This window comes from Procambarus clarkii, chromosome 16 (assembly GCF_040958095.1).
Source record: "Procambarus clarkii isolate CNS0578487 chromosome 16, FALCON_Pclarkii_2.0, whole genome shotgun sequence".
Taxonomy (NCBI): Eukaryota; Metazoa; Arthropoda; class Malacostraca; order Decapoda; family Cambaridae; genus Procambarus; species Procambarus clarkii.
The window spans coordinates 12565744-12592570 of record NC_091165.1 but is presented as its reverse complement, the minus strand read 5'-3'; the positions used below and the strand labels follow the sequence as shown (position 1 = coordinate 12592570).

The following is a 26827-nucleotide window of genomic DNA, read 5'->3' as shown; positions in this document are numbered from 1 at the left end:
CTCCGTGCTACGCAGCTTTTATTATGACAGTCTGGTGGTGCGCTGAAATTGAAGCGATCCCCCGCAAAATATTCTGTATTATATAACAACCTCTGACTTCTTAAGTTGTAATAACTTGGGTCTTCACTCATGCAGGAAGCTCCCAGGAGGCAGTTGCTCGGGTGATTTAGGACTCAAGTTGCCACAAATAAACAAATCCACAAGGGCTCTTGTAGATTTGTTCATTTGATATATCACGCTACTGTGATTTGTGTGTGTATTGCTACAAATATATTTTCAATCATTTTTTCAATGCATTTTCAGTGCTTTTTAATTACGTTCTTTATTGTATCTGATGCATATTGGTGTCCTTTACAATATGAATACAGTACAATGTTCATAATGTTCCAAGGAACTGATACACTTATCACTAACGTGTCCATAAAAAATGTTTGCCACAATATTACTTGCTCAATATTTAATTTATTTACACTATGTACATTCACACACACTATTTACAATCATACATTGTTACACACTCACTACTTCAGAAATGAGTGATGAAGAAGCAGTCCATGGTACACAGCATGACTTTACACTCTATGCACCAGGTACACACAGATTTTTTTATTCCCGTTTCTTCGTTCTGTGTGCTTGTAAACAATGCACTCACATACACCTTTGACTTCAGTTCCTGTAGGTGGTATGTAGCCAAACTTATGAAGTATGAGGTAGTCTTAAAAAGATCTAGGAAAAGATCAATGATAAAATTCTGTCCTGGCACAAAGTACAGTAAATGCGAAATTTGTCCGATATCGCTGAACACTTTTTGCACTTTCCAAAGTCAATAATTTCGATCAACATTTGCAATGTTTTCAAGGTTTAAGCACTAAAAATATGAAGAACCTGTCTCATGATATGTACTTGTTGAACACTGGGCTTGGAACAGAACAAAATTTTTTTTAAGAATCTTGCATTACTCGTTTCATGGAATGTTTCACAAGCAGACACAGCCAAGAACACATACAATTCAGCCACAGTGGTGTCCTTCCATTGTGTCATCCACGAAGCAGATAATAAGCCACCTGCAATAAGTTGCAGTTGCAATGCATACATTTTGGTTTTGTCAACAAGATGTTACATGAATGGTTCACCAAAATTTACCATAAGATATTCACTTTCATTTGTATCTTCACCTATACTGTATATGGAAAAGTGGGTGCAACATGAACATCAAATTGCTGCTTGTGTGGTACAAAATTATCACAGTCCTCCCTCACGAATTCACCCATGCTCTTTGTACTGGCACCACCACCACTAGCATAGTAACACCTCCATGGAAGCCACTAAGACTGTATATCTATGCTACTTGTATCGGAAACAGCATCACTGAACCCATAAAACGATTCATCTATAGTATCACTTTCTTCAAAAATTGGAGATGACACGGGTGGTGGTGGTACAGTAATGGCATTATTATTATTATTCCCACCTTTGGGGGGGGGGGGTTGGCTAACGAGTGAATGTGCTAGTTGGATGAGGTGTTGCTCATTTGTTTTCTTTTTTTGGGGAGTAATTTTGCTCTGTCCGGATGCAGGTTGCAATTTTCTCCAGCTAGAGGAGGATGATGTTTCGATCAGTGGCAAGTATGATATACTCAATGTAGAGTGCTCATAGGCCATTGCTCCTTGCACCCCTGAGGGGGCCAGAAAAACTACTTGCAGTCTTCGGTAGGCACAAAGAACTCTCGTGACTGATGACCTCAAAATAATACGGCACATGTCAGTTTGGAAAGCTTAGGGAGCCGATGAGGCTCTCCACAGAAAAAAATATGTACAGGCAGGACAAAGTCTGAAAGGAAAGCCAACACTTAGCTAAGGATGAATCCACTGAGAGTGAATAGGTCACTACAAGCCATTGGTACACCTGGTGCCTGATAGAGGTAGCTGCCGAGGGGCTAATCTGGTAATGGGCAAGTAACCAACTTGAGGTCAAGTCTGAATAGCAAGTGTGTCGGGGTTACCAAAGTTTCCACGCAGTTGCTTGCTTTGGAGCGCACTACCTTTATACCGTTTTTCCTTTAGGCCCGAGTTGATCTAATACAGGTATCTCTACTCTCCCTTAACTCTTAACACTTTCGCATCCCCAGCCTACCTCGGTGTGCACCGGGCATTTCTCAGAGCACGGCAAGACTAAAATGTGTATACTCTTCGGTTTTCTCACCTCAATTTTTGTGTTACAGCGTTTATTTTGGTATCTTAGTGTTCCCAATAGAATTCCCTACAGGGGTATATGCATACAAAGGCCAAAAGCCCAGCATGCCACCCACACATTCAAAATTCGATTCAAAAATTCAAAATGCGATTCAAAAGGTGACACCCCTAGGGTCAACACTTGCAGCAGAGGAGCTCCAGCATATTTCAACAATCCTAAGTATTGTAGTACAGGTTGATGGTAGTGAGTGGTGTCCCACAGAACATAAAGGTATAGTGCTCTTGAAAAATAGGCGAGATAACAGGAAAGTGCTAAGGGAAGTGAAAAATCAGATGAGAAAAAGTTGCCCTAGTGTTTACAGTGCAGAGAAGAACATTCAAGATGGCCACTGGCAAGGGGAAAAACAAAACAGAGCTTGATTTTGAGGGATTCAATGAAGAAAGCATTGATATTAGTAGTCTACATAACAAGTTGGTAAATTTAGATACTATAGTGAACTCTCATGTAGAAATAATTAGTAAATTGAAAGAAAGTAATGACCATTTGAATAGCAAAGTTTTATGTCTTGAGGGTTTAGTGAAAGACTTGCGCAAGGATAAGAATCAATTGGAAACAAATTGCAAAGCCATGGAAGAAGAAAATAAACTCTTAAAAATAGCTTTGGAAGAAGTTAAAGTAAATTTAAACATAAATGACTACAATAGGTTAGGCAAGGAAATTCAACAGGAGAAACAGCTTTTGTCAGCACAGATGGAGGAAGTTACACAGGGAATAGAACAGTGCAAGAAAGATATGCAACTCACTTATGCACAAGTGGCCAAGGAGAAGGAAAAAATAGAAGAAGCAGTAAAGAAAGTCAAACACTGCAGCAACCAAGATAAAACAAACATTAGGCTAGAAGTGAGGAAAGAATTGGCATCTAACCCGAAGTTGGTGCAAAACACAGTTGATCGGAGTAAGTCCCTGATCATTTTTGGCTGCAAAGAAAAGGCGATAACATCTAGGTCAGAAAGAGCTGTAGAAGAAGCTAAAGTAGTAGATAAAATTGTTGGCCTCGTGGAAGGTCTTACAAACAGAGAGAATGTGTGCGACTACAGGAGAATAGGCAGGTACGTAAAAGGGAAAGATCGACCTTTGAGGATCACCCTAAACGGTGCCAAACAGATGGAAGAAGTACTAAGGAATGCTAGAAAATTGCAAAGGGATGAGGATGGGAAAGGGTGGTCGTTAAGACGAGATCTTTCAAAAGAAGATAGAGAGAAGCTGAAACTGAACCTCGCCGAGGCAAAACATTTAAATGAGAGCAGGAATGAAGAAGAAATAAATTCTTTTTTCTACAAAGTGATAGGGGTAGGCAAACCAGTAAAGTGGTACATAAAGGCAAACCAACAAAATCAATAGAGAGAGGGGGAGTGAAGAATAAGGAGAGGGGGAACAAGTTCCTGAAGATTGCATACACCAACATAGATGGAGTGAGATCGAAGATACTGGAGTTAAGTGATGTAATACAGCTGCAGACACCAGACATTGTTGCACTCACGGAGACAAAACTTGAAGATGTAATTTTAAATGAGGTCATATTCCCAAGGGGCTACTCAATTTGGAGACGGGACAGAAAAATTAGGAAAGGCGGTGGCGTTGCTGTGCTGGTAAAAGAACACCTAAAGGTGAAGGAAATAATGACTGCCAATCCACAAGAAGTTGACATAATAGCACTAGAGATCTGCTATGAGGATGATAAACTAATGATGATAAATGCATATAGTCCACCGCCAAGCAGCACATGGTCAAAGGAGGAGCTAGATAGTAAACGTGAAGGTCTTATAACAATAATGAGAGAGATTATAGCGAGAGCGGATAACGATAGATCACGACTGTTGATAGTCGGTGACTTCAACTTGAAATCCATAGACTGGGAAGCATATGAAGCTAAAACAGAAGATTTTTGGACCTGTAAATTTGTAGACCTCATCCTGGAAACATTCTTGTATCAACATGTTAAACAAGCTACGAGGATGAGGGAAGGGGACGTTCCCTCCATGCTAGATTTGATATTTACCAGGAAGGAGGAAGAGATATTTGACATTCAGTACCTTCCTCCCTTGGGTAAAAGTGACCATGTCTTTTTGGGAATAAAGTATGCAATGCGTTATAAGCTGGAAGAAAATAAGGAGGTTGAAGCAGTTGAAAAACCAGACTTCAGGAGAGGACATTATGGTGACCTTATAAATTTTTTTAGTGAGTATAATTGGACAGACTTGATGCTAGGCAAGGAAGTGAATGAGATGTATGGCAAGTTTTGTGAAATATATGATAAAGGCACAAAAAAATTTATACCAAAACAGAGATGCAGGACCAGAAAACAGGATTGGTTCGACAGAAATTGTGAGAGGGCAAGAGACCAAAAGACACAAAAATGGAATCAGTATAGGAAGAGGCCAAACCCCCAAACATACCAGCGATACAAAGATGCGAGAAACAATTATACAGCAGTAAGGAGAGAGGCAGAAAGAAATTTTGAAAAAGGGATAGCAGATAAATGTAAAACAGAACCGGGCCTATTCTACAAATTCATAAACAACAAATTGCAGGTAAAGGATAATATCCAGAGGTTGGAAATGGGAAACAGATTCACGGAAAATGAAAAGGAAATGTGTGAAACATTAAATGAAAAGTTCCAAAGTGTGTTTGTACAAAATGAAATCTTCAGAGAACCAGACACAATAAGAATTCCAGAGAACAACATAGAGCGGATAGAGGTGTCTAGAGATGAAGTGGAAAATATGCTAAAGGAGCTCGGGAAGAACAAAGCAGCTGGCCCAGATGGCGTTTCACCATGGGTTCTGAGAGAATGTGCATCTGAGCTCAGCATTCCACTTCACCTGATCTTTCAGGCATCCCTGTGTACAGGAATCGTAGCAGACGTGTGGAAACAGGCTAACATAGTTCCAATCTACAAAAGTGGCAGCAGGGAAGACCCCCTCAATTATAGACCTGTATCATTGACAAGTGTAATAGTGAAAGTATTGGAAAAGCTAATCAAAACTAAATGGGTAGAACACCTGGAGAGAAATGATATAATATCAGACAGACAGTATGGTTTTCGATCAGGAAGATCCTGTGTATCGAATTTACTCAGTTTCTATGATCGGGCCACAGAGATATTACAGGAAAGAGATGGCTGGGTTGACTGCATCTATCTGGACCTAAAAAAGGCTTTCGACAGAGTTCCACATAAGAGGTTGTTCTGGAAACTGGAAAATATTGGAGGGGTGACAGGTAAGCTTCTATCATGGATGAAAAATTTTCTGACTGATAGAAAAATGAGGGCAGTAATCAGAGGCAATGTATCGGAATGGAGAAATGTCACAAGTGGAGTACCACAGGGTTCAGTTCTTGCACCAGTGATGTTTATTGTGTACATAAATGATCTACCAGTTGGTATACAGAATTATATGAACATGTTTGCTGATGATGCTAAGATAATAGGAAGGATAAGAAATTTAGATGATTGTCATGCCCTTCAAGAAGACCTGGACAAAATAAGTATATGGAGCACCACTTGGCAAATGGAATTTAATGTTAATAAATGTCATGTTATGGAATGTGGAATAGGAGAACATAGACCCCACACAACCTATATATTATGTGAGAAATCTTTAAAGAATTCTGATAAAGAAAGAGATCTAGGAGTGGTTCTAGATAGAAAACTATCACCTGAGGACCACATTAAGAATATTGTGCAAGGAGCCTATGCAATGCTTTCTAACTTCAGAATTGCATTTAAATACATGGATGGCGATATACTAAAGAAATTGTTCATGACTTTTGTTAGGCCAAAGCTAGAATATGCAGCTGTTGTGTGGTGCCCATATCTTAAGAAGCACATCAACAAACTGGAAAAGGTGCAAAGACATGCTACTAAGTGGCTCCCAGAACTGAAGGGCAAGAGCTACGAGGAGAGGTTAGAAGCATTAAATATGCCAAAACTAGAAGACAGAAGAAAAAGAGGTGATATGATCACTACGTACAAAATAGTAACAGGAATTGATAAAATCGACAGGGAAGACTTCCTGAGACCTGGAACTTCAAGAACAAGAGGCCATAGATTTAAACTAGCTAAACACAGATGCCGAAGAAATATAAGAAAATTCACCTTCGCAAATAGAGTGGTAGACGGTTGGAACAAGTTAAGTGAGAAGGTGGTGGAGGCCAAGACCGTCAGTAGTTTCAAAGCGTTATATGACAAAGAGTGCTGGGAAGACGGGACACCACGAGCGTAGCTCTCATCCTGTAACTACACTTAGGTAATTACACTTATGACACAGACAAATGTAAAACAGAACCAGGTCTATTCTATAAATTCATAAACAACAAATTGCAGGTAAAGGATAATATTCAGAGGTTGAAAATGGGAAATAGATTCACGGAAGATGAAAAGGAAATGTGTGAAACACTAAACAAAAAGTTCCAAAGTGTGTTTGTACAAAATGAAATCTTTAGGGAACCAGATACAATAAGAATTCCAGAGAACAACATAGAACACATAGAGGTGTCTAGAGACGAAGTGGAAAAAATGCTCAAGGAGCTCGGTAAGAACAAAGCAGCTGGCCCAGATGGCGTTTCACCATGGGTTCTGAGAGAATGTGCATCTGAGCTCAGCATTCCACTTCACCTGATCTTTCAGGCATCCCTGTGTACAGGAATCGTAGCAGACGGGTGGAAACAGGCTAACATAGTTCCAATCTACAAAAGTGGCAGCAGGGAAGACCCCCTCAATTATAGACCTGTATCATTGACAAGTGTAATAGTGAAAGTATTGGAAAAACTAATCAAAACTAAATGGGTAGAACACCTAGAGAGAAATGATATAATATCAGACAGACAGTATGGTTTTCGATCTGGAAGATCCTGTGTATCGAATTTACTCAGTTTCTATGATCGAGCCACAGAGATATTACAGGAAAGAGATGGTTGGGTTGACTGCATCTATCTGGACCTAAAAAAGGCTTTCGACAGAGTTCCACATAAGAGGTTGTTCTGGAAACTGGAAAATATTGGAGGGGTGACAGGTAAGCTTCTATCATGGATGAAAAATTTTCTGACTGATAGAAAAATGAGGGCAGTAATCAGAGGCAATGTATCAGAATGGAGAAATGTCACAAGTGGAGTACCACAGGGTTCAGTTCTTGCACCAGTGATGTTTATTGTGTACATAAATGATCTACCAGTTGATATACAGAATTATATGAACATGTTTGCTGATGATGCTAAGATAATAGGAAGGATAAGAAATTTAGATGACTGTCATGCCCTTCAAAAAGACCTGGACAAAATAAGTATATGGAGCACCACTTGGCAAATGGAATTTAATGTTAATAAATGTCATGTTATGGAATGTGGAATAGGAGAACATAGACCCCACACAACCTATATATTATGTGAGAAATCTTTAAAGAATTCTGATAAAGAAAGAGATCTAGGAGTGGTTCTAGATAGAAAACTATCACCTGAGGACCACATAAAGAATATTGTGCAAGGAGCCTATGCTATGCTTTCTAACTTCAGAATTGCATTTAAATACATGGATGGTGATATACTAAAGAAATTGTTCATGACTTTTGTTAGGCCAAAGCTAGAATATGCAGCTGTTGTGTGGTGCCCATATCTTAAGAAGCACATCAACAAACTGGAAAAGGTGCAAAGACATGCTACTAAGTGGCTCCCAGAACTGAAGGGCAAGAGCTACGAGGAGAGGTTAGAAGCATTAAATATGCCAAAACTAGAAGACAGAAGAAAAAGAGGTGATATGATCACTACATACAAAATAGTAACAGGAATTGACAAAATCGACAGGGAAGACTTCCTGAGACCTGGAACTTCAAGAACAAGAGGTCATAGATTTAAACTAGCTAAACACAGATGCCGAAGAAATATAAGAAAATTCACCTTCGCAAATAGAGTGGTAGACGGTTGGAACAAGTTAAGTGAGAAGGTGGTGGAGGCCAAGACCGTCAGTAATTTCAAAGCGTTATATGACAAAGAGTGCTGGGAAGACGGGACACCACGAGCGTAGCTCTCATCCTGTAACTACACTTAGGTAATTACACTTAGGTAATTACTTAGGTAATTACACCAAACCCATAAATCGGCCAAGCGTTACCCGTGAGCGCACACGAGCAGTAAAATGTGTATACCCTTTTCAGTTTTCTCACTTCAATTCTTGTGCTACGTCGTTCCTTTTGATATCATTGTGTTCACAATAAAATTCTCTACAGAAGTACATGCATATAAGGTCCAAAAGCCCTGAATGCCCCCCTCCCTTCCTGGAGCAAAGCCGAAGGTCAGCTAAGCGTTACCCCGTAGGTAACGGGCATCAGGGTGAAAGAAACATTTTGCCCATTTGTCGCTGCCTCCACCGGGGATTGAACCCATAACCTCAGGACTACGAATCTGAAGCGCTGTCCACCCATCTGTCAGGCGCCTTTTTAGAGGGCCCCTAGGGCATTCTGGGAATTATTTCAAAGTTGGCTGCCTTTCACTGGAGGTCCCAAGAGTCCATTTTGTATACAGCCTAATGTGCACGCGTTTTGAATGGGTACAAATATTCAGTGTTTTCTCCGTTGGCGCAGTTTCCCATCGACCGAGTTTTCTCGGTTGGCACAGCACAGTGGTTAAACGGCGCAAAACATACATAAACGATTGGACATAACATCAGTTTCTCAAACTTGTACAAACACTCTGCATTTTTTTTTTTTTTTTTTTGCAGAATCAACTTGGCAAATGCTACAGCTTTGTCTAAATGATCACCAACGTATCTTGAAAAACAAGAAAATCAAAAATAGTTTTACAATTGAATATTCAAAATTTAAGATTTTCAAATCGGCTGCAAAAATATTAAATATCACTAATTGTTCATTTAGTGGTATACTCTCAGAATAGCATATACTCTTCATTTTCCTAAATTGAGACTATAGGGTTTCAGTATAGTTTATGGCAAAAAAATTTGTTGGTATTGCATTTGAAAAATGCCCCAAATTTGGACAAAAATATTAATAACTTTAGGGTTTATGAAACATCCATTCTATAGGATTCTAAGAACAGACAACTGTGCACAGTAAATGTAAAAATGGAGAGAATCGGTCAGAAACTGGATTCTTTGATACGGTTGAAAGTCAAAAATATAGTTTGAGATACAGTGGAACCCCGGGTGACGAGCGCCTCAATTTATGAGCACTTCGAATAACGAGCACGCCACTCGGCGAAAATTTGTCTAGATTTACGAGCTTTTATTTGATTAACGAAAAAAGCACATGGTGCTTCCTAGCGTTCCCACTGGTTCTCGCAAATTCTCGAACACCTCCAACGATGCAAATAACTGTTTTGTTTTGTTTTGTTTTAAAGATGCTAATGATGCTGGGATGTAAAGGGGTGGGGGGGGGGGTGACTGCTGTAAGGTTGCAAAGTATTGACTTTTGTTTTTTAGACAAAATTAGGAAAAAAAAATTGAAAAAAGAACAAATTTCAAAAATGTTTGTTCAGTGAATGTTAGGTAGGCTGCTACATTTTCTAACAAAAAAATAAAAATTTGAAAAAAGTCATAAAGGTTCGTTCAGTGTATGTCAGGTAGGCTGCTCCATTATTTAAAAAATTGAATATCATATTGATGTTTTTCAGTGGTAGAACGGATTAATTTTATTTCCATTATTTTAAATGGGGAAATTAGTTTTGAAAGAAGTGTTTCACATGACGAGCTAGGTGCTGGAACGGATTAAATTCGTTAATCGAGGTTCCACTGTAAATGAATTTGAAGTTATTGACAATGAATTAGGTAGCTCTAATTCATTAATTTACTTGTATGTTTTAATAAACATTATTTGGTATTCATACTGGAATATGTGAAAGTTGTAGGTCAATATGTGATGAAATGAATTCGAGGAAAAAATCTCCCCCCCCCCCCTTAAAAAACAAAAATGTATATATATATATATATATATACAGTGGTACCTCAGTTTAAGAGTTTAATCCATTCCTGGAGACGGCTCGTATTCCGAAAGATGGAAACTCCTAATCCGAAGCTAATTTCCCCATAAGAAATAATGGGAAATGAATTAATCTGTTCCTGACTACCCAAAAACCTCACTTCAAACTAAATTTTATACCTAATTCATCTAAATAAACCTACAAAACTATGTTCAAGTTATTACTTACCCTTGTTGATGACTGCTGTAGGCGTATGGTCGATGGTGAGGAGGAGAGGTGTTACTGTTTGGAAGGGGAGTCCCCTTCCCTTATAACATCAGGCAGTGAGGACCTTTCTGGGGTGCACTCCCTGGCACGTTTTGCCTGCATACCACTAGGTCCTGGTTATGGCTCACTGCTCAATTTTCTCACAACAAATCTGTCCATGGAAGCTTGTTTTCCCTTCTTCGCAAGCTGTCTCTGTAGTAAGGCATCACATTGTCATTGAAAAGATTAAGGCAACGGCCTACTACAGCTTTCTCTGGGTGGGTCTTTTCAGTAGAAGTTTGCATCTCTTCCCACATCTGACACCACTTCTTAATTTCTGCAGACGGAACATTTCATTTTTTTTTTTTTTTTTTTTTTTTTTTTTGAGATGTATACAAGAGTTGTTACATTCTTGTACAGCCACTAGTACGCGTAGCGTTTCGGGCAGGTCCCTGGAATACGATCCCCCGCCGCGAAGAATCGTTTTTTCATCCAAGTACACATTTTACTGTTGCGTTAAACAGAGGCTACAGTTAAGGAATTGCGCCCAGTAAATCCTCCCCGGCCAGGATACGAACCCATGACATAGCGCTCGCGGAACGCCAGGCGAGTGTCTTACCACTACACCACGGAGACTGTACATTCTGTACTGCCTCATCCTCCTCCACTGGAGAAACATCCTCAGCCATGTCTTCTTGCGGTTCCTTTTGAAGGGCTTGGAGTTCTTCGTTGTGTTCTTCCACCAACTCCTCCACATCATCACCATCCAATTCCAAGCCCATTTGCTGGCCCAGAGTAATAATTTCCTCAACAATAGGTGCATCATTTACAGGCTCAAACCCCTCAATGTCTAGTTCTGTCACACTTACAGGCCACAATTTTCTCCAGCCAGAGATCAGGGTTCTTTGAGTCACTTCTTGCCAGGCTTTGTCAACGAGTTTTAAAGAACTACAAATGTTAAAATGGTCTTTCCAGAACTCTTTGAGAGTGAGGTTTGTGGCTTCAGTCACTTCAAAACATTTCCGGAAAAGTGCCCTTTCATAAAGTTTCTTAAAATTCGCTATGATTTTCTGGTCCATAGGCTGAATTAGAGGAGTGGTGTTAGGAGGAAGGAACTTTATTGTAAGAAATTTACTGTATCTGCATAAATTCATCTTCCAAGCCTAGAGGATGAGCAGGAGCATTGTCGAGGAGAAGCAGGGCCTTGAGTGGCAAATATCCTGCAGATATTTTTCTATGGCAGGGCACACCACTTCATTCACCCACTCCGAAAAAAAATCCTAGTCACCCATGCCCTTTTATTAGCCTTCCACATCACACACATTTGGTGTTTCTGCACTTTATACTGTTTGAAAACCCTTGGATTTTCAGAATGATACACTAGCAAGGGTTTAATTTTCAAATCGCCACTCGCTTTTAAACACAGCACAAGCGTAAACCTATCATTCATAGGTTTGTGTCCGAGCAATGATTTTTCCTCCTTGGTAATGTATGTCCTCTTGGGCAATCTTTTCCAGAAGAGTCCTGTTTCATCACAATTAAAAACTTGTTGCGCTAGGTATCCTTCAGCCTCTGCAAACTCTTTAAATTCTTCAATAAATCATTCAGCTGCTGGTTTGTCTGAGCTGGCTGCCTCCCCATGCCTCACAACATTATGGATACCACTTCTTTTTCTAAGTTTTTCAAACCAGCCCCTGCTTGCCAGTCTATTGTATCTGCACTCGTTCCAGGGGGTTTTCTTTACAAGGTCTTCGTGCAATACCCTGGCTTTCTCACAAATGATGGCCTCTGAAACACCATCACCCGCTAACTGCTTGTTGTGTATCCAAATTAATAACAACTTTTCCACTTCAAGTATTTGTGGTCTTTGTTTCATGATTGGTCTTATGCCTTTTGCCACTTTAGCACTCATAATGTCCTTTTTCTTGCTAAGTATAGTACATGTCGTTGACGTGGCTTTGTTGTACTGCCTACAAAGTTCAACAACACGTGTACCATTTTCATGGTTCCAAATGATCTCTTGTTTTTTTTCCTCTATTGTCATCCTCACATGCGTTTTCTTGCCTTGATCCTTACCACTGGCTTTCTTGGGACCCATGGTGAGATATATAATAACTTTTATGGTCAAATGACCAAAAATCCAACAAAACGCTGAAAATCCTGGTGAAGAATTGACGCAGGATAGTCACTGGGCGCGAGGCACTGGTAAACTGAGGGGTGAGGGGCGACAATCGCCATACCACCACGCGCTAGGTCGGCCTGTACGCGTATCAACATCCTTGTCTTCCGAGGCAAATTTTCCGAGGAAATCCTGCTCGTATTCCGAAAAACTCGTATACAGGGACACTTGTATTCCGAGGTACCACTGTACTGTATAGGGATAATTATAATATAATTTTAGGGGGATATATTTAGGGAATACAATACTTTATAGAAGTGGAAAAAAGCCCTAATCTGGTCCCTAATCATCAAAACAACCTAAAGAGACAAAGAAAATAGTTTGAAATCTGAAAAAGTCAGCCAAAAAAATATTCAAAGTCCTAAGTTCTGCGAATTGTGACTTATTTGTTGAAAAATTTCATTTTGTCTTCACATGGTTAGGGATGTGTATGCATGCTCCAGGATGTAGAGGTTACAACAAAATTAGATAATAAAATACTCTAAACAAAGGAGAGAAAAAAATAAAAAATATAAAAAATACCTTCAAACTTTTTTTTTTTTTGTGGCACATTGCTGAAAGTAACATATAAACATTGGGCAATGTATTTATATGATATATAACAAAATAGTGTATAATACCATACTCATTATTAACACTTTCGCGCTATCTGGACGCGCCGGCGCGTTCGGTTTCGTCTAACGTAAACGCATAGTGGACATAGTTATGTCAACTTTTAAAATATTTGTATAAAATTCAATTTTAATCCGATTTCATTGGGGTTTGTTTCAAACGACGCGCCATGAAGTTCTCTTTCTCACCACTAGGCCGCCTGGCGCGTCGGTCTACCCGGTCACGTGACGGGCCCATTGTTTTCGTGTCACGTGTCGTGAGTCGATCATGCTCCCCTCACGCGCCAAACTCGAGCATTTTTACCCATTTCCGTGTGGATTATACCCAATTACTTCATCAAAAATGGATCAAGGTCAAGGCCCAAGCACTTCTACGCCCAAGGAAGCCTCCAGGTCATCGAGAGTGGACAAAATAACCCAAATTTTTAAGAAGTGGAGCGGAGTGAAGCTCACACCAACGAAAATTCCAGGCCTTGTGGAGGATTTATCAGAAGCTGAAGGTGATGTAGAGGTATTGGAGGAAGATTTTGGAATCCACAACGATTATAGTGTACCTAGAGCTAGAGGGAATGATACGGCAACGAGTGATGAGACTGAGGCCCTCACCGAGGAAGAGGAGGCACCGCGACCCCCTCCTCCTCCTCCATTTGGCGCACACGTGGTGCATCTAGGCTACCTAGAAAAGTTGCTACCAGACATGTTACTCGTCGTAGGAACACACGACAAATTGCGCCAAGTGATTCTGAAAGTATAAGTGATGAGGATTCATTCGAGCCTGCTGAAAGGCGTACACGTACAGTACGTACTCGGCAGGCTGGGGCTGGTGAGGGCTGGAGTCGTAGCAATACTTCTCCAGTTGTTGATGATTTTACTGGAGATCCTGGACTGAAAATTCCCAAGCCTACTAGTGCACTGGCTTATATTCAATTGTTCATCACGCGTGCCCTCCTTGAGTTCTTTACCGTTGAAACAAATTTGTACGCCTCGCAGTTATTCCGGATGGCCAATGAAAATGTATCAGATATTTGGACCCCAGTGAAGGGGAGTGAAATGGCGCGATTCCTAGGACTGTTCATATTGATGGGCATAATTAGGCTCCCAACTATGAGGATGTATTGGCGAACAGCAAAGCCATGGCATGCTCGTTTCTTCAGCTTGTTCATGCCGTCCAGACGATTCCAGCATATAAACCAGTTTTTCCACACATTCAATACCAATGCAGTGCCCGTGAACAATCGTGATAAGTTGAAAAAAGTGAGACCAGTGATGGATTACTTGAAAGAGAGGTTTGCTCAAGTTTACATCCCCAAGAAAGAGTTGTGTTTGGATGAGGGTACAATGGCATGGCGAGGCCGACTATCCTTCAAAGTGTACAATCCAAACAAACCAGACAAGTATGGTGTGAAACTTTATATGCTTGCTGAATCTGTCTCTGGGTACATATATGACTTTGACGTATACTCAGGTATTGGTAAGACGATAGTGGATACAGTAACGGGGTTGATGCAGCCTTTAGTGAACCAGGGTTACCATTTGTACATGGATAATTACTACAACTCGGTTACCCTGACAGAAACATTGAGAGAACTTGGGGTGTACACATGTGGCACAATTAGAATGCTACGTGGCGCCCCAAAGGTATTGCAAGCTCTAGCCAAGGGTAAACTTCCACTGGATACCACAGTATACCGCCACAAAGATAATACCTTCATTCTCCTGTGGAAAGACAAGCGAGTGGTTTCAATCATTACCAACATCCACAATGCAGATACTCAGCGAGTTCAGCGAAGGAAGCGAATTCGCAACCGAGACGGAACAAGTGGAATACAACAGGTAACAGTGAACAAACCGACTGCAATTTGCGAGTACAATAAGTTCATGAAAGGTGTGGACCACTTCGATCAAATGGTTAAATATTACCATTTTACCAGGAAAACTCACAAGTGGACCAAAAAGATTACCTTTTATTTCCTGCAAATGGCATTGCATAATGCCTATGTTTTGTACAAATACAACACAACTGATCGAAAAAAGCTAACATTGCTACAGTTCCACGAAGTGGCAATCTGGGCCCTATTGCACTGGGACACAGAGGAGTGGCCTAAAACATCATCATCATCTCAACACTTGCGGCACGCTCCAGACATAAATGATGACACAGCTCCTGCCAATGCTGACGCCATGCCAACTCCCGGACCATCTGGTGTGAGGCGGCCTTTGTTCACTACACCACCTCAAGATGAAGCAGACAACGAATCTGAACCCGACATGTCTGCCACACTGCCAGTTGACGAAACTGTTTTGTCAGATGAATCTGACTCTCCTGCAACTCCTGTTACACCTCCAGCGAGAGGACCTGGCCGCCCTATTGTTGATTCAGAAAATCGCATGAACTACAAACTGAAACATGAAATTTACAGACTGCCCAAACGTCTCAAGTGTCATGCATGCGCACGGTCCGGTAAAAGGAAGGACACGAACTATGGATGCAAGACCTGTGGTGTTGCACTCTGTGTTGTTCCCTGCTACACCAATTACCACCAGAAACAGGTGTATTGGGTGGTGAAGAAGTAACCACCCGCAACAGCTTCACTCCACCTACAAACCAACTGTTGAGCAACTTCAGGAATGAAGAACCTGAAGAAGGTGGAGTGAAGAACAAATGCTCAACTTACTGTTCCACAACCAGCCTTCCCTTGGTAAGTACACCTATTTGGTCCAAGTTTGTGTAGTATAATTTAGCTCATAGAACATTCTATTGCGAAAACATTGCCACAAAAATGAATGACATACATACAATAATAATATCAGAACAGTGAAATAAGTATATACTTTCAAAGCAACGTTTCGCCCGTGTGTCGTCCGGTCACCGTTACCGGGTAACAGTGCGCCCACTTCCCACACTCTTGCGGGTAGGCCGGGACCATTATTCTACGATTATATTCATATCACCGTGTTGGGAATTTTATTAGGAGTCCATTGATACCAAAATTAAGGCTGTAGGACAGTTGTAGAGGTGATAATAATCCCAAGAGTAAAAACATTTTGTTGCTGTTGAGCGCTCACGGCGACTCATCTTCGTAGTTATTTATTTCATGCTGGTATCTCTAGCTTTCGTGACTTTTTTTACTGATGTTCTTCTAGAGAATTTTATTGCGAACACGTTGATACCAAAATGAAATACGTAGCATGAAAACTAAGGTCAGAAAAGTAAAAAGAGTATACACATTTTTGTTTTTACGCTTAAGCGATAAAAACGCCGCGCGCACATACGGTTGGCTGAGTGACCTTCGCCGAGAGCGCGAAAGTGTTAATTGTGTTATTATGTATTACTCAGCAGTGCTATAAAGGCACCAGCTGCATTTCCACTTTGTGGACACTTCTTAATACTATTCTTCTTTGTGCATTGGACAGGTGCTTGCATCTCTTTATTACTGCATTATCCATCAGTTCCAGTTAATAGGAGCTGTTCTCCTTAACAACAAAACATTCTTCTATTTAAAAAATTCATCTAAAATCAATTTCTGACAATATTTTGATGAAAGTTTCACGACGCTGAAGCCAATAAGTTGGAGATTTATTTAACATTTTTAATTCATTTTTACATAATTTTAATATTTTTTGCTTCCCGGCCCCGTATGCTTAACAGTGTAAGGGTTAATGCATAAAGTGCCCTGCGTTTAATGCGGCCGTATTACGGATGGGAGACCAAGGGGAATAGGCTAGGGAGCTGGACGAGAATACTGGATACGTTCGCTAGGCACAAAAATTGTTACTAATAATAAAATATTGAAAGCAAGCAGAGTTATTAGTCTGTTATCACAAACTTATGATACGTTGGCAGTTATGAAGGAAGCTCACATTACCTTACCCAGTATACATAACCCATACCTGATATGTCATACATTATTTAACTACTGTTACCTTTAAGACACATTTATTCATTATCTAAATGAAAAATGAAACTAGAAATTTGAAAGGAATGTTCAACTTTCATCCGCCTGTCGGCTATTTGCAATGAGTGAATAACTCCACCACCAGAGCGCAGTGATGGTGCGCCACTGCCGGGTGCGCTGCCCTGGTGGCCTGATGCGGCAACAAAACATCACATCCAGAAATACAAGTTTAACATCCTATATAGCAATTCTCTTGCCCAAAATATAAAAAACTACACCACAGCTGATATTAGAGGAGGTAAGATTTGTGGTATAAAATCCACTATAAAATATCTTTCAATAGTTATGATGAAACATATTAAAATAGTTTTTTTCCACAAAATATCCTCGTAATATAGGGGGGGTGCGTCTCATACGCCGGCAAATATGGTACTTAACACTTTGGCGTACCCCGCGCGCCACCCCTCAACTGTGCGATATGGGACCCAGGGTGTCATGGGAGCGCGCGTAAATTCTGAAAAGTGTATACTATCTTCAACTTTGTCACCTTAATTCTCGTCCTACGAGATTAAATTTGTATCATTCTGTTCGCAATAGAATTCTCTACAGCACAAAATGCATATAAACTCCAAAAGCCCGGCTAATTACCCGCAGCAAACAGAGAAAGTGCGAACGTGTTACCCAGGAGCGCGCAAACGCGATAAAATGTTTTCACTATTTTCACTCTGGTCACCTCAATTTTCGTCCTAGGTCTTTCATTTTGGTCTCAATGGGTTCGCAATAGAATTCTCTAGAGGAACATTAGCATATAAAATAAAAAACCTGGTCACGCTCCAACCGCCGACGAGTTGAAGACGGGCCACGCGTTAGCCGCAAGTGAGCGCTCGGACGCCTTCCAGCTACACTCCCAATTCCTGCCCTTTTCAAGCCTTTCTTTCGCAATTTTCTTCCTGGAAGGGCCTTGTTCATGATCACTATCCATCGTGGAGTAAGCGTAGATAGTTTCTAAAGCTGCAGTAAGAAATATAGCCATGGAAAATAGCCGAAATGTTCACACGTTTGAGATGCGAGGGGAGGCGACATTGGTCACAACAGTGGAACGAAAACAATGGGCCCACGGCGTGTGCCAAGCCGCCTGAGGGCCACGAGGCTCAACAAAGAAAATGGGAAGACATCGGCGCGCATTTTAAAACCAGTCCCCAAAAAATCGGATAAAAACCTGATTTTTGGCGATTATTTCAAGTGGATCCCCGGCATTACCGACAGTAAACGGATGACGCAATGCTGCGTCATACCCGGGCGAAAGTGTTAAATTGTCAAATATGATGCAATCCAGCATGGTATTGTGGAAGTCTTTGAATCTTAATTTTGTGTTAGTTAGGGGAAGTTAGGGGAAGTTATAGTACTTGAGGGTACTGTATAACCAAATATTTGCCTTACTGATACACAGTATAATTTATTACCCATGTTGTATTAGTCTTGTAATGTAGACTGATATAATATTCTGCAATAATATTTTCCTACTCTTTTTCACCTTCATTTTCCTGTAATTTTATTACTGTGATGTGTAAAAAACGAATCCCCCTCTGGCATTAACAATTGTGTGGCTCCGAGCTTTTTAGCATGTCACCCACAGGCGCATACAAAAAAAAAAAAAAAAAAAAAATTTCTTCCTCACCTGTTAAGTCGTGTTCCCTGACCACGAGAAAAAAAAAATTTAATTGTACTTACCAACGACGTAATTGAGCCGACAATATGGGCGATGCTGTCACACCCTGCATGATCGCTCATGCACGGTGCGTCCCAGAAGCGTTGCGTGCCGTCTTCATGCAGCCAGAGTTGCCATGAATTTATTTTCGCGTCATTATTTACAGTGTGTAGGTCTATTTTATTAGCAATATTAGTCACTAATTGTGTTGCACATAATGTTGCATACATAGAGTATACACATGCACACACAAATATTTTCCATTATTCCATTATATTATGTAATCGCAATGTTCATTATTATATGCACACACTATCTTGAGGTCATCTTGAGATGATTTCGGGGCTTTTTTTTAGTGTCCCCGCGGCCCGGTCCTTGACCAGGCCTCCACCCCCAGGAAGCAGCCCGTGACAGCTGACTAACACCCAGGTACCTATTTTACTGCTAGGTAACAGGGGCATAGGGTGAAAGAAACTCTGCCGATTGTTTCTTGCCGGCGCCCGGGATCGACCCCGGGACCACAGGATCACAAGTCCAGCGTGCTGTCCGCTCGGCCGACCGGCTCAATGTACAGGTTTTTGCACTATTATTGCACATTTAGAATTCTTGGAGAGTGGTAGTCGTTGAAGCAGTCGACAGCACACAATGGAACTGCACACACTTCACACCATGTTTGCACCACTTCACGTTTCTGTTCTCTCCTTTTTGTTGTTTTACATACTAGGCATTCACGTTGGCCTTTTGCACGCTTTCCAGCTGGTGGCAGATGTTTTAGTCTGTGTTGCTGAAAGGTCTCCATGTGAGCGAGCCTGGGTGTTGCAGCATGCTGCAACACTGGGTTCATGATTGGTAAAGATGTCCCTGGCATACAGACCAAACTTTGCTAATAACTGTGTCGCAAGTGTAAAAGCAAATGCACGGAAAATAGGTTTATGTCCAGTTTTTACCAGATGCAAATTATAGCAGTTCAACATGCTCATGTCAACAAGATGGAAAAACACTTTTTTCGTCCATTTCAATGTTTTCCGCACACACTCGATAATGCCAACCATTATGTCAGCCTTATCAATCAAACGCATGTTGATATTACAGGCATACCTCAGAATAAGAGTTTAATCCGTTCCTGGAGACGCCTCGCCTTCCGAAAACTCGCATTCCGAAGTTAATTTCCCCATGAGAAATAAAGGGAAATGAATTAATCCGTTCCTGACTACCCCAAAAACCCCACATCAAACTAAATTTTTATACCTAATTTACCTAATTCATCTAAATAAACCTACAAAACTGTGTTCCAGTTATTACTTGCTGTCGAGTGCTGTAGGCGTATGGAAGATGGTGAGGAGGGGGGAGGAGGAGAGGAGTTACTGTTTGGAAGGGGAGTCCCCTTCCATAATCACATCACATAACCCCATGCCTTGTAACACTATGGATACCACTTCTCTTTCTAAATTTGTCAAACCAGCCCCTGCTTGCCTTAAACTCTTTCTTATCTGCATCACTCGTTGCAGGGGTATTCTTTAGAAGGTCTTCGTGCAACACCCTGGCTTTCTCACAAATAATGGCCTCCGAAACACTATCACCCCTCAACTCCTTGTCGTGTATCCAAATTAATAACAACTTTTCCACTTCTTCAAGTATTTGTGGTCTTTGTGCCGTTAATGTTCTTACTCCTTTTGCCACTTTAGCACCCATAATCTTATTTTTCTTAAGTATAGTGCATATTGTTGATGTGGCTTTGTTGTACTGCCTACAAAGTTCAACAACACGTGTACCGTTCTCATGCTTCCGAATGATCTCTTGTTTCTCCTCTATTGTCATCCTCACATGAGCTTTCTGGCCTTTATCCTTACCACTGGCTTTCTTGGGACCCATGGTGAGATATATAATAACAAATTGTATAGACAAATCGCCAAAAATCCAACAAAACACTGAAAATCCGCGAGAAGAATTGATGTGGGGGTAGTCACTGAGCGCGAGACAATGGTAAACTGAGGGGCGGCGGGGCGGAGGGGCGACGATCGCCGAACCACCACGCGCTAGGTCGGCCTGTACGCGTATCAACAAACTCGCGTCCCGAAGTAACCCTCGCCTTCTGAGACAAATTTTTGGAGTAAATACTGCTCGCCTTCCGAAAACCTCGCATACAGGGACAATCGCATTCCGAGGTACCACTGTATAGTCAAGAACACAATCTGGCTTATATACTGGTTCTTTCGTTACACGGCTCACCTTGCCACTGTTCACCATTGTACTTTCATGAACGGTTGTCAGCATGTTCACTTCTCTCTTGTCTTTGCACCAAACTGAGAGTATTTGATCACATTTCCATAGCTGACACTCGCCAACTGCAAGTCTACCGCCAAACATTGGCATTTCCCTTCTTCGTGCCTTTACTGTGCCAACCAATCCAGTTCTATTTTCAATCAAAAACCTAGCTATCAATGGACTTTTATAGTAGTTATCTGTGTATAAGATTTGGCCCTTGTTCATCCATGGTGCCATCAGTGACTTCACCACACTACCCGAGAAACCATGTTTGGCGTTACCGGGAATGTCTACGTCGCTAGCTGAATACAGAATCATGTGTAACATGTATCCTGTTTCACAGTCACACAGTACAAAGAATTTCAGTCCAAATCTGTTTCGTTTGGAGGGAATATACTGGTTGAATGAAACACGTCCTTTGAAAAGCACAAGGGATTCGTCAGTCACCAGCTTCTGTGCTGGTATGTAAAAATCTCTGAACTTTCCAATCAATTTATTCATATAGTGCCTCACTCACCAAAGTCTATCATCCTCTGTCCGGTCCTCATCACTTGCAAAATGCAGACACCTGAGGAGTATCTGAAACCTGTCTCAGGACATATATTTCCCGAAGAAAGGTGTTGGAATAGTCAGATCTTTGCTCCAGTAATCTGTGATAGCGTGTTTGACACAGTGCTTCATCAACATACATATTGCTAAAAACACATACATTTCACCTACAGTGGTGGTTTCCACAACGTTGCAATCAGGAAAAATTCTGTCATCTCTCTTCCAATGAGATGAGCCGCATGAAAGTTCGTTTAGTGTACAATGTATTCCATGAGTGGCTCATCATAGAAAGCTGTAAAATAATCCAATTCACACATATCCTCTCCATTATCACCTACACCTGGTGTCTTGCGAGACACAACAGGGGCACGATGGCGAGGAAGCGATGCACACTGGACCAGGAGCTGAAGCCCGTCTATGCACAGTACGGTCGCTACGTGCACGTGAGGTGGAAGCACGTGAACATGAGGCTCGTGGTGCTTCATGTTGTTCCATGCGGTGGCGCTTGGCTGGGTGAGACGCTGCTGATGCGACAAATTCTCGTCCAGTAACACCACTGGTACTGGAACCAGGCTCAGTAACACTGTTCTGATTCCACTTCACTAAAACAAGAAAGAGAGTCACCTTTCTCTGACTTGTCACCAAAAATATCCTCAGACTCTAAATAAGCACAGGAACTGTGTGGTCGTGGGTGAATTGTAGTAGACACTGGGCGAGGTGGTATGGGTGAGCATATAGGCCTCGCCATGGGAGGCGGCAGTATATCATTTTCACTGTCCGTGCTACTATCATTGGTTAATTGTGTGTAGTCTTTATCGATGTCAGTCATCAAAATCACTTTCCTCACCATCAGAAAATAATTATCTGGTTATTTGCTCATGGGTGAGTGATTGCGTGGTGTGCGCCCGGGAAGCATTCGGCCCTGCGCTCGACATGGTGGCTGCTGGGTAACTGATGCCTCCAACGCGATGGTAGTGTGAACTGGATTTTTTTTTACAAAATGGCGGCTGTTTATTATAGCCCCTGGGCAGCGTATGGGGGCCCCCTCTACCCCGCGGGCCTTTCAAATCTTGCACGGTACTCCAATACATCATATGATGTGGAGTGCAAGTTACTACAAGTCACTTGACCCATCATATGATGTGTTGCGCAGTTAAAGGGTTAATAGTGAAGGCATCTTCTTGAGCTCATCTTGAGATGATTTCAGGGCTTAGCGTCCCTGTAGCCCGGTCCTCAACCAGGCCTCCTTTTTGTTACACATTCCCAGGAAGCAGCCTGTAGCAGCTGTCTAACTCCCAGGTACCTATTTACTGCTAGGTAACAGGAGTATCAGGGTGAAAAAAACTCTTCCTATTTGTTTTTACCTCCACCGGGGATCGAACCCGGAACCTTAAGACTACAAATCTGAAGCGCTGTTCCCTAAGCTTACATACCCCTTTATGGTAAACCTTATTTTGTAAAAGCTAATCTTTACTCTGAATCATCATAATTGTTTGACGAGTAAATGGTTTATTGGGAAAGTTTTCAATTTAAAAGTGGTTTAGGTTTTTATATGCACAAGAGGGTCCTCCATCATGCTGTACAGTCGACATGTGAGTATTACACATAACTTATTTTCCATTGTGAAATGTAAAAAAAAAAAAAATACTGTAATATTATGTAACTGAACTTTGTGCATGTGTTTGGTGCATTTGTGTGTACCTGTATTATCTAAGTGTAATTACAGGATGAGACCTATGTTCATGGTGTCTCATTTTCCCAATGCTGTCATCTGACACTTTGAAACTACTGGTGGTTTTGGCATCCACCGTCTTCTCACTTAACTTATTCCAACCATCTACCACATCTCTCTGCTAAAGTGAATGGTAGACAGTTGAACTCAAAAGGTGGTGGATGCCAAAATCATTAGTACTGTAGTTTCATAGCATCATATGACAGAGCACTGGGAAGATGGGACACCATGAGCATTGTTTTCATCCTGTAACTACACTTGGATAATAACACAAAATCCCCCACCCCCACAAAAAACATCTCTTCCCTACATACCTCCCCTGCCATCCACTGAACAACATTCCCACTCACAGAAGCCAGCTCACATTACCACCAACTGTGTTTCCATCCCATCCCACTCAACATATTCGTACTTTCGCTCCACCTACACCAATCACATTACCACCAGCCATGCTCTTGACCCTCCCACATTCACACTCCAAGCACACCAACCATAGTTCCCAGCATTGGTTAATAATTTTTGTGTAGTGGGATATATCTGGCATAGATGCTGAGGATATTTTCTTTAATTGGCTGTGATGAAAAAAAAAAATTATTTAATTTTGCCTTGAAGAAATATTGAAATATTTGCAGTAAAATACCCACATGGAAATAACATAGAAATATTTACTGTATGTTAAAATATATGTTGATGTACTAAAGTGTTATTTTCTGTTTTAAGATGTCGAGTCATCAGCAGTTACGCGTTCTCGTAGAACAGCTGCAGCGAGAAGCTAATATAGATCGCATGAAAACCTCGGAGGCAATCAACCATCTCAAGGTACTGATGTATACATGTTATATTTCCCATGATTAATTTGTTAACTCATTCACTGTTATTTATTTTGTTATTCTTCATTTGGGTGGTACATGCAGAATTTACCAGTGTTTTCTGTCATACTTTGCAGCATTTAATGATCCCACAAATATTAAGGACTTTTTTTTTATATACAAGATTGAAAGACATCATTTAGCAGCACTAATTTATAAATTGCCAATTCGTATCTTAAAATTTGGTTATAGGAAGGTAATTGTACACTTATCTTTCTTGGTAGATACATCCAATTCTTTCAGTTGTCATGCATTTCTATCATAAACCAAATAAGGGATACTGGCCAAACTTCCAAAGAATATTGCCTTGGCAAGGACTATTCGAGCACTAGTGCTGAACACCATGCTTCATCTTGCAGAAGGGAGAAGTGATTTCCTTGGAGACTAGTATACACTTCTGATATTACACACAGAAATCACAATAGTGGTTATCTTGAGGTTATCTAGAGATGATTTCGGGGCTTGGTGTCCCCGCGGCCCGGTCCTTGTCCAGGCCTCCAACCCCAGGAAGCACCCCGTGACAGCTGACTAACTCCCAGGTACCTATTTACTGCTAGGTAACAGGGGCATCAGGGTGAAAGAATCTCTGCCCATTGTTTCTCGCCGGCACCCTGGATCGAACCCGGGACCACACGATCACGCGTCCAGTGTTCTGTCCACTCAGCCACCGGCTCCACAATAGTGTGATGCATCAAATGAACAAATCCACAAGGGCCGTGACAAGGGTTCGAACCTACATCAGAGAGGATCCCAGACGCTGCCTTAATCGACTGAACTACGACATGGTAAACGAATTGCAACCTGGAGTTCTACTGACCTTACTCGGATCTTGCAGCCTCTCCGAGACACAAACCAGGGTTTTACACAATTTCCCCATGCACCCAAGCTCTGTCAAGAAGTAAAACCCTGGTTTGTGTCTCGGAGAGGCTGCAGGATACGAGTAAGGTCAGTAGAACTTTCGGTTGCAATTCTTTTACCATGTCGTAGCTCAGTCGATTAAGGCAGCGTCTGGGATCCTCTTGGACATAGGTTCGAACCCTCATCACGGCCCTTGTGGATTTGTTCACTTCTGATATTTTAAAGATTTTACCAATATTGTACAGTGATATTTAGCATAAAAGCTCTTGAGTATTTAATTGCAAAATATTATAGTAATAGTGTTTATTGTATCACTAGGTGACATAGGTTTTGTGTGTGATACTGTAATGCATGTGTGCTTGCCTTAAGGAAGCTAAAGTCTTAAAGATTGGATTAGATGGTAAATAAGAACGCTTAAAAACAAAAAATTTTGCTGTTTGTGTGGATTTTCTGAGACTGTATTATGGAAGAAAATAATAATACAGCACACAATACATTTTTTAATACAAATTTTTACTCTGGCATAATTTTTGTTTTTATACTTTTATACGTATTGGAATTGGGAATTTTACAATGATCATAATGAATATAGTCCTTCGACTCCAGTTTTTAAGTGCCTTAAGTCCAGCTCAGATATTATGCCCTGGAGTGGTGATGGTAGCTAATACAGTCCCAAATAAATTATAATACCGTTTCTACGTGGTGCTTTAGGCAAGCGAGTTCATCATGATGTTAGTGTATGTTTTGCCAGAGTAAGCTTTGTAAATGTTAATGATTATGTATATGTATGTAGCCTTCAGTATTTTACAAAGAGCCATTGCTTCAATAATATTTAGTTAATGCTGTATTGTGCATTGTTGTATGTATACATGTTTGAGTTTTGCATATGTATAATTATATGCATATATGCTTTCATGAATAGTGTGCGCACATGCATGTTTGTATACAATACAGTTCATGCACAGTTGTGTATATGATTTAGCCATGCATGTGATCAATAATGAAGAAATTGATAATATGCCCAATATTCCAAGTGAGGTTATTAAGTTCTCTTAACAGTGTTAGTTTTTGTTCCTAACTAGATGTACAGTGCAGAAATTTCAAACAAAATTTATGACTTAAATATATACAAAAGACTGCTGTTGTTGTGATTTCCCCATGCATATACATATTTTCATGTAGCAGAGGAGGTAAGTGTTGGTATTTGAAGTACTTTCCATGCACAGCACGTTGAAACATTTGATAGCATAATGAAACACATGAATGTGATAACTTTGGTTACATAGACAAGATATCTGGAGAGATGACAACCTTGGGTCTGTGTCAGCACCTTCCGCTGATGCCCCTGTGCTTATTGCGACAGAGGTACATCTCGGAACACGAGGCAGAGGACTATCTTCTGGTCGGCTTCACCTCTCAGAAGGCCAACCCATTCCGCGAGAAGAGCTCCTGCACCGTCCTGTAATGTGTAAGCAATGTCACTTGCCACTCAAAATTCACATAGATACATACATTACATACAGTACTGTGTGTGTGTGTGTGTGTGTGTGTGTATAATTACACTATATATAATATATAAATTTTATTTATATATATATATATGTCGTACCTAATAGCCAGAACGCACTTCTCAGCCTACTATTCAAGGCCCGATTTGCCTAATAAGCCAAGTTTTCATGAATTAATGTTTTTTCGTCTACCTAACCTACCTAACCTAACCTAACCTAGCTTTTTTTGG

General features: G+C 40.9%; 1 protein-coding gene across 18 annotated transcripts in view; it reads left to right on the top strand.

Moving 5' to 3' along the window:
- LOC123760078 (piggyBac transposable element-derived protein 4-like) overlaps nt 1-26827 on the top strand; it is a 109655-nt gene that overhangs the window by 16932 nt on the left and 65896 nt on the right. For 3 of the 18 annotated variants that reach the window (XR_011228722.1, XR_011228723.1, XR_011228721.1), the window contains exons 2-4: nt 23175-23222; nt 24083-24181; nt 26453-26557. Coding sequence is in view for 13 of the 18 variants with exons in the window: in XM_069325260.1 (XP_069181361.1) it covers nt 14212-15786 (1575 nt within the window). In the remaining 5 variants the exon portion in view is untranslated. Of the gene's footprint in view, nt 1-13485; nt 17407-23168; nt 23223-24082; nt 24182-26375; nt 26558-26827 lie in introns of those variants that run through there. The other 15 variants (XR_011228719.1, XM_069325266.1, XM_069325272.1 and 12 more) reach the window with 9 other exon arrangements.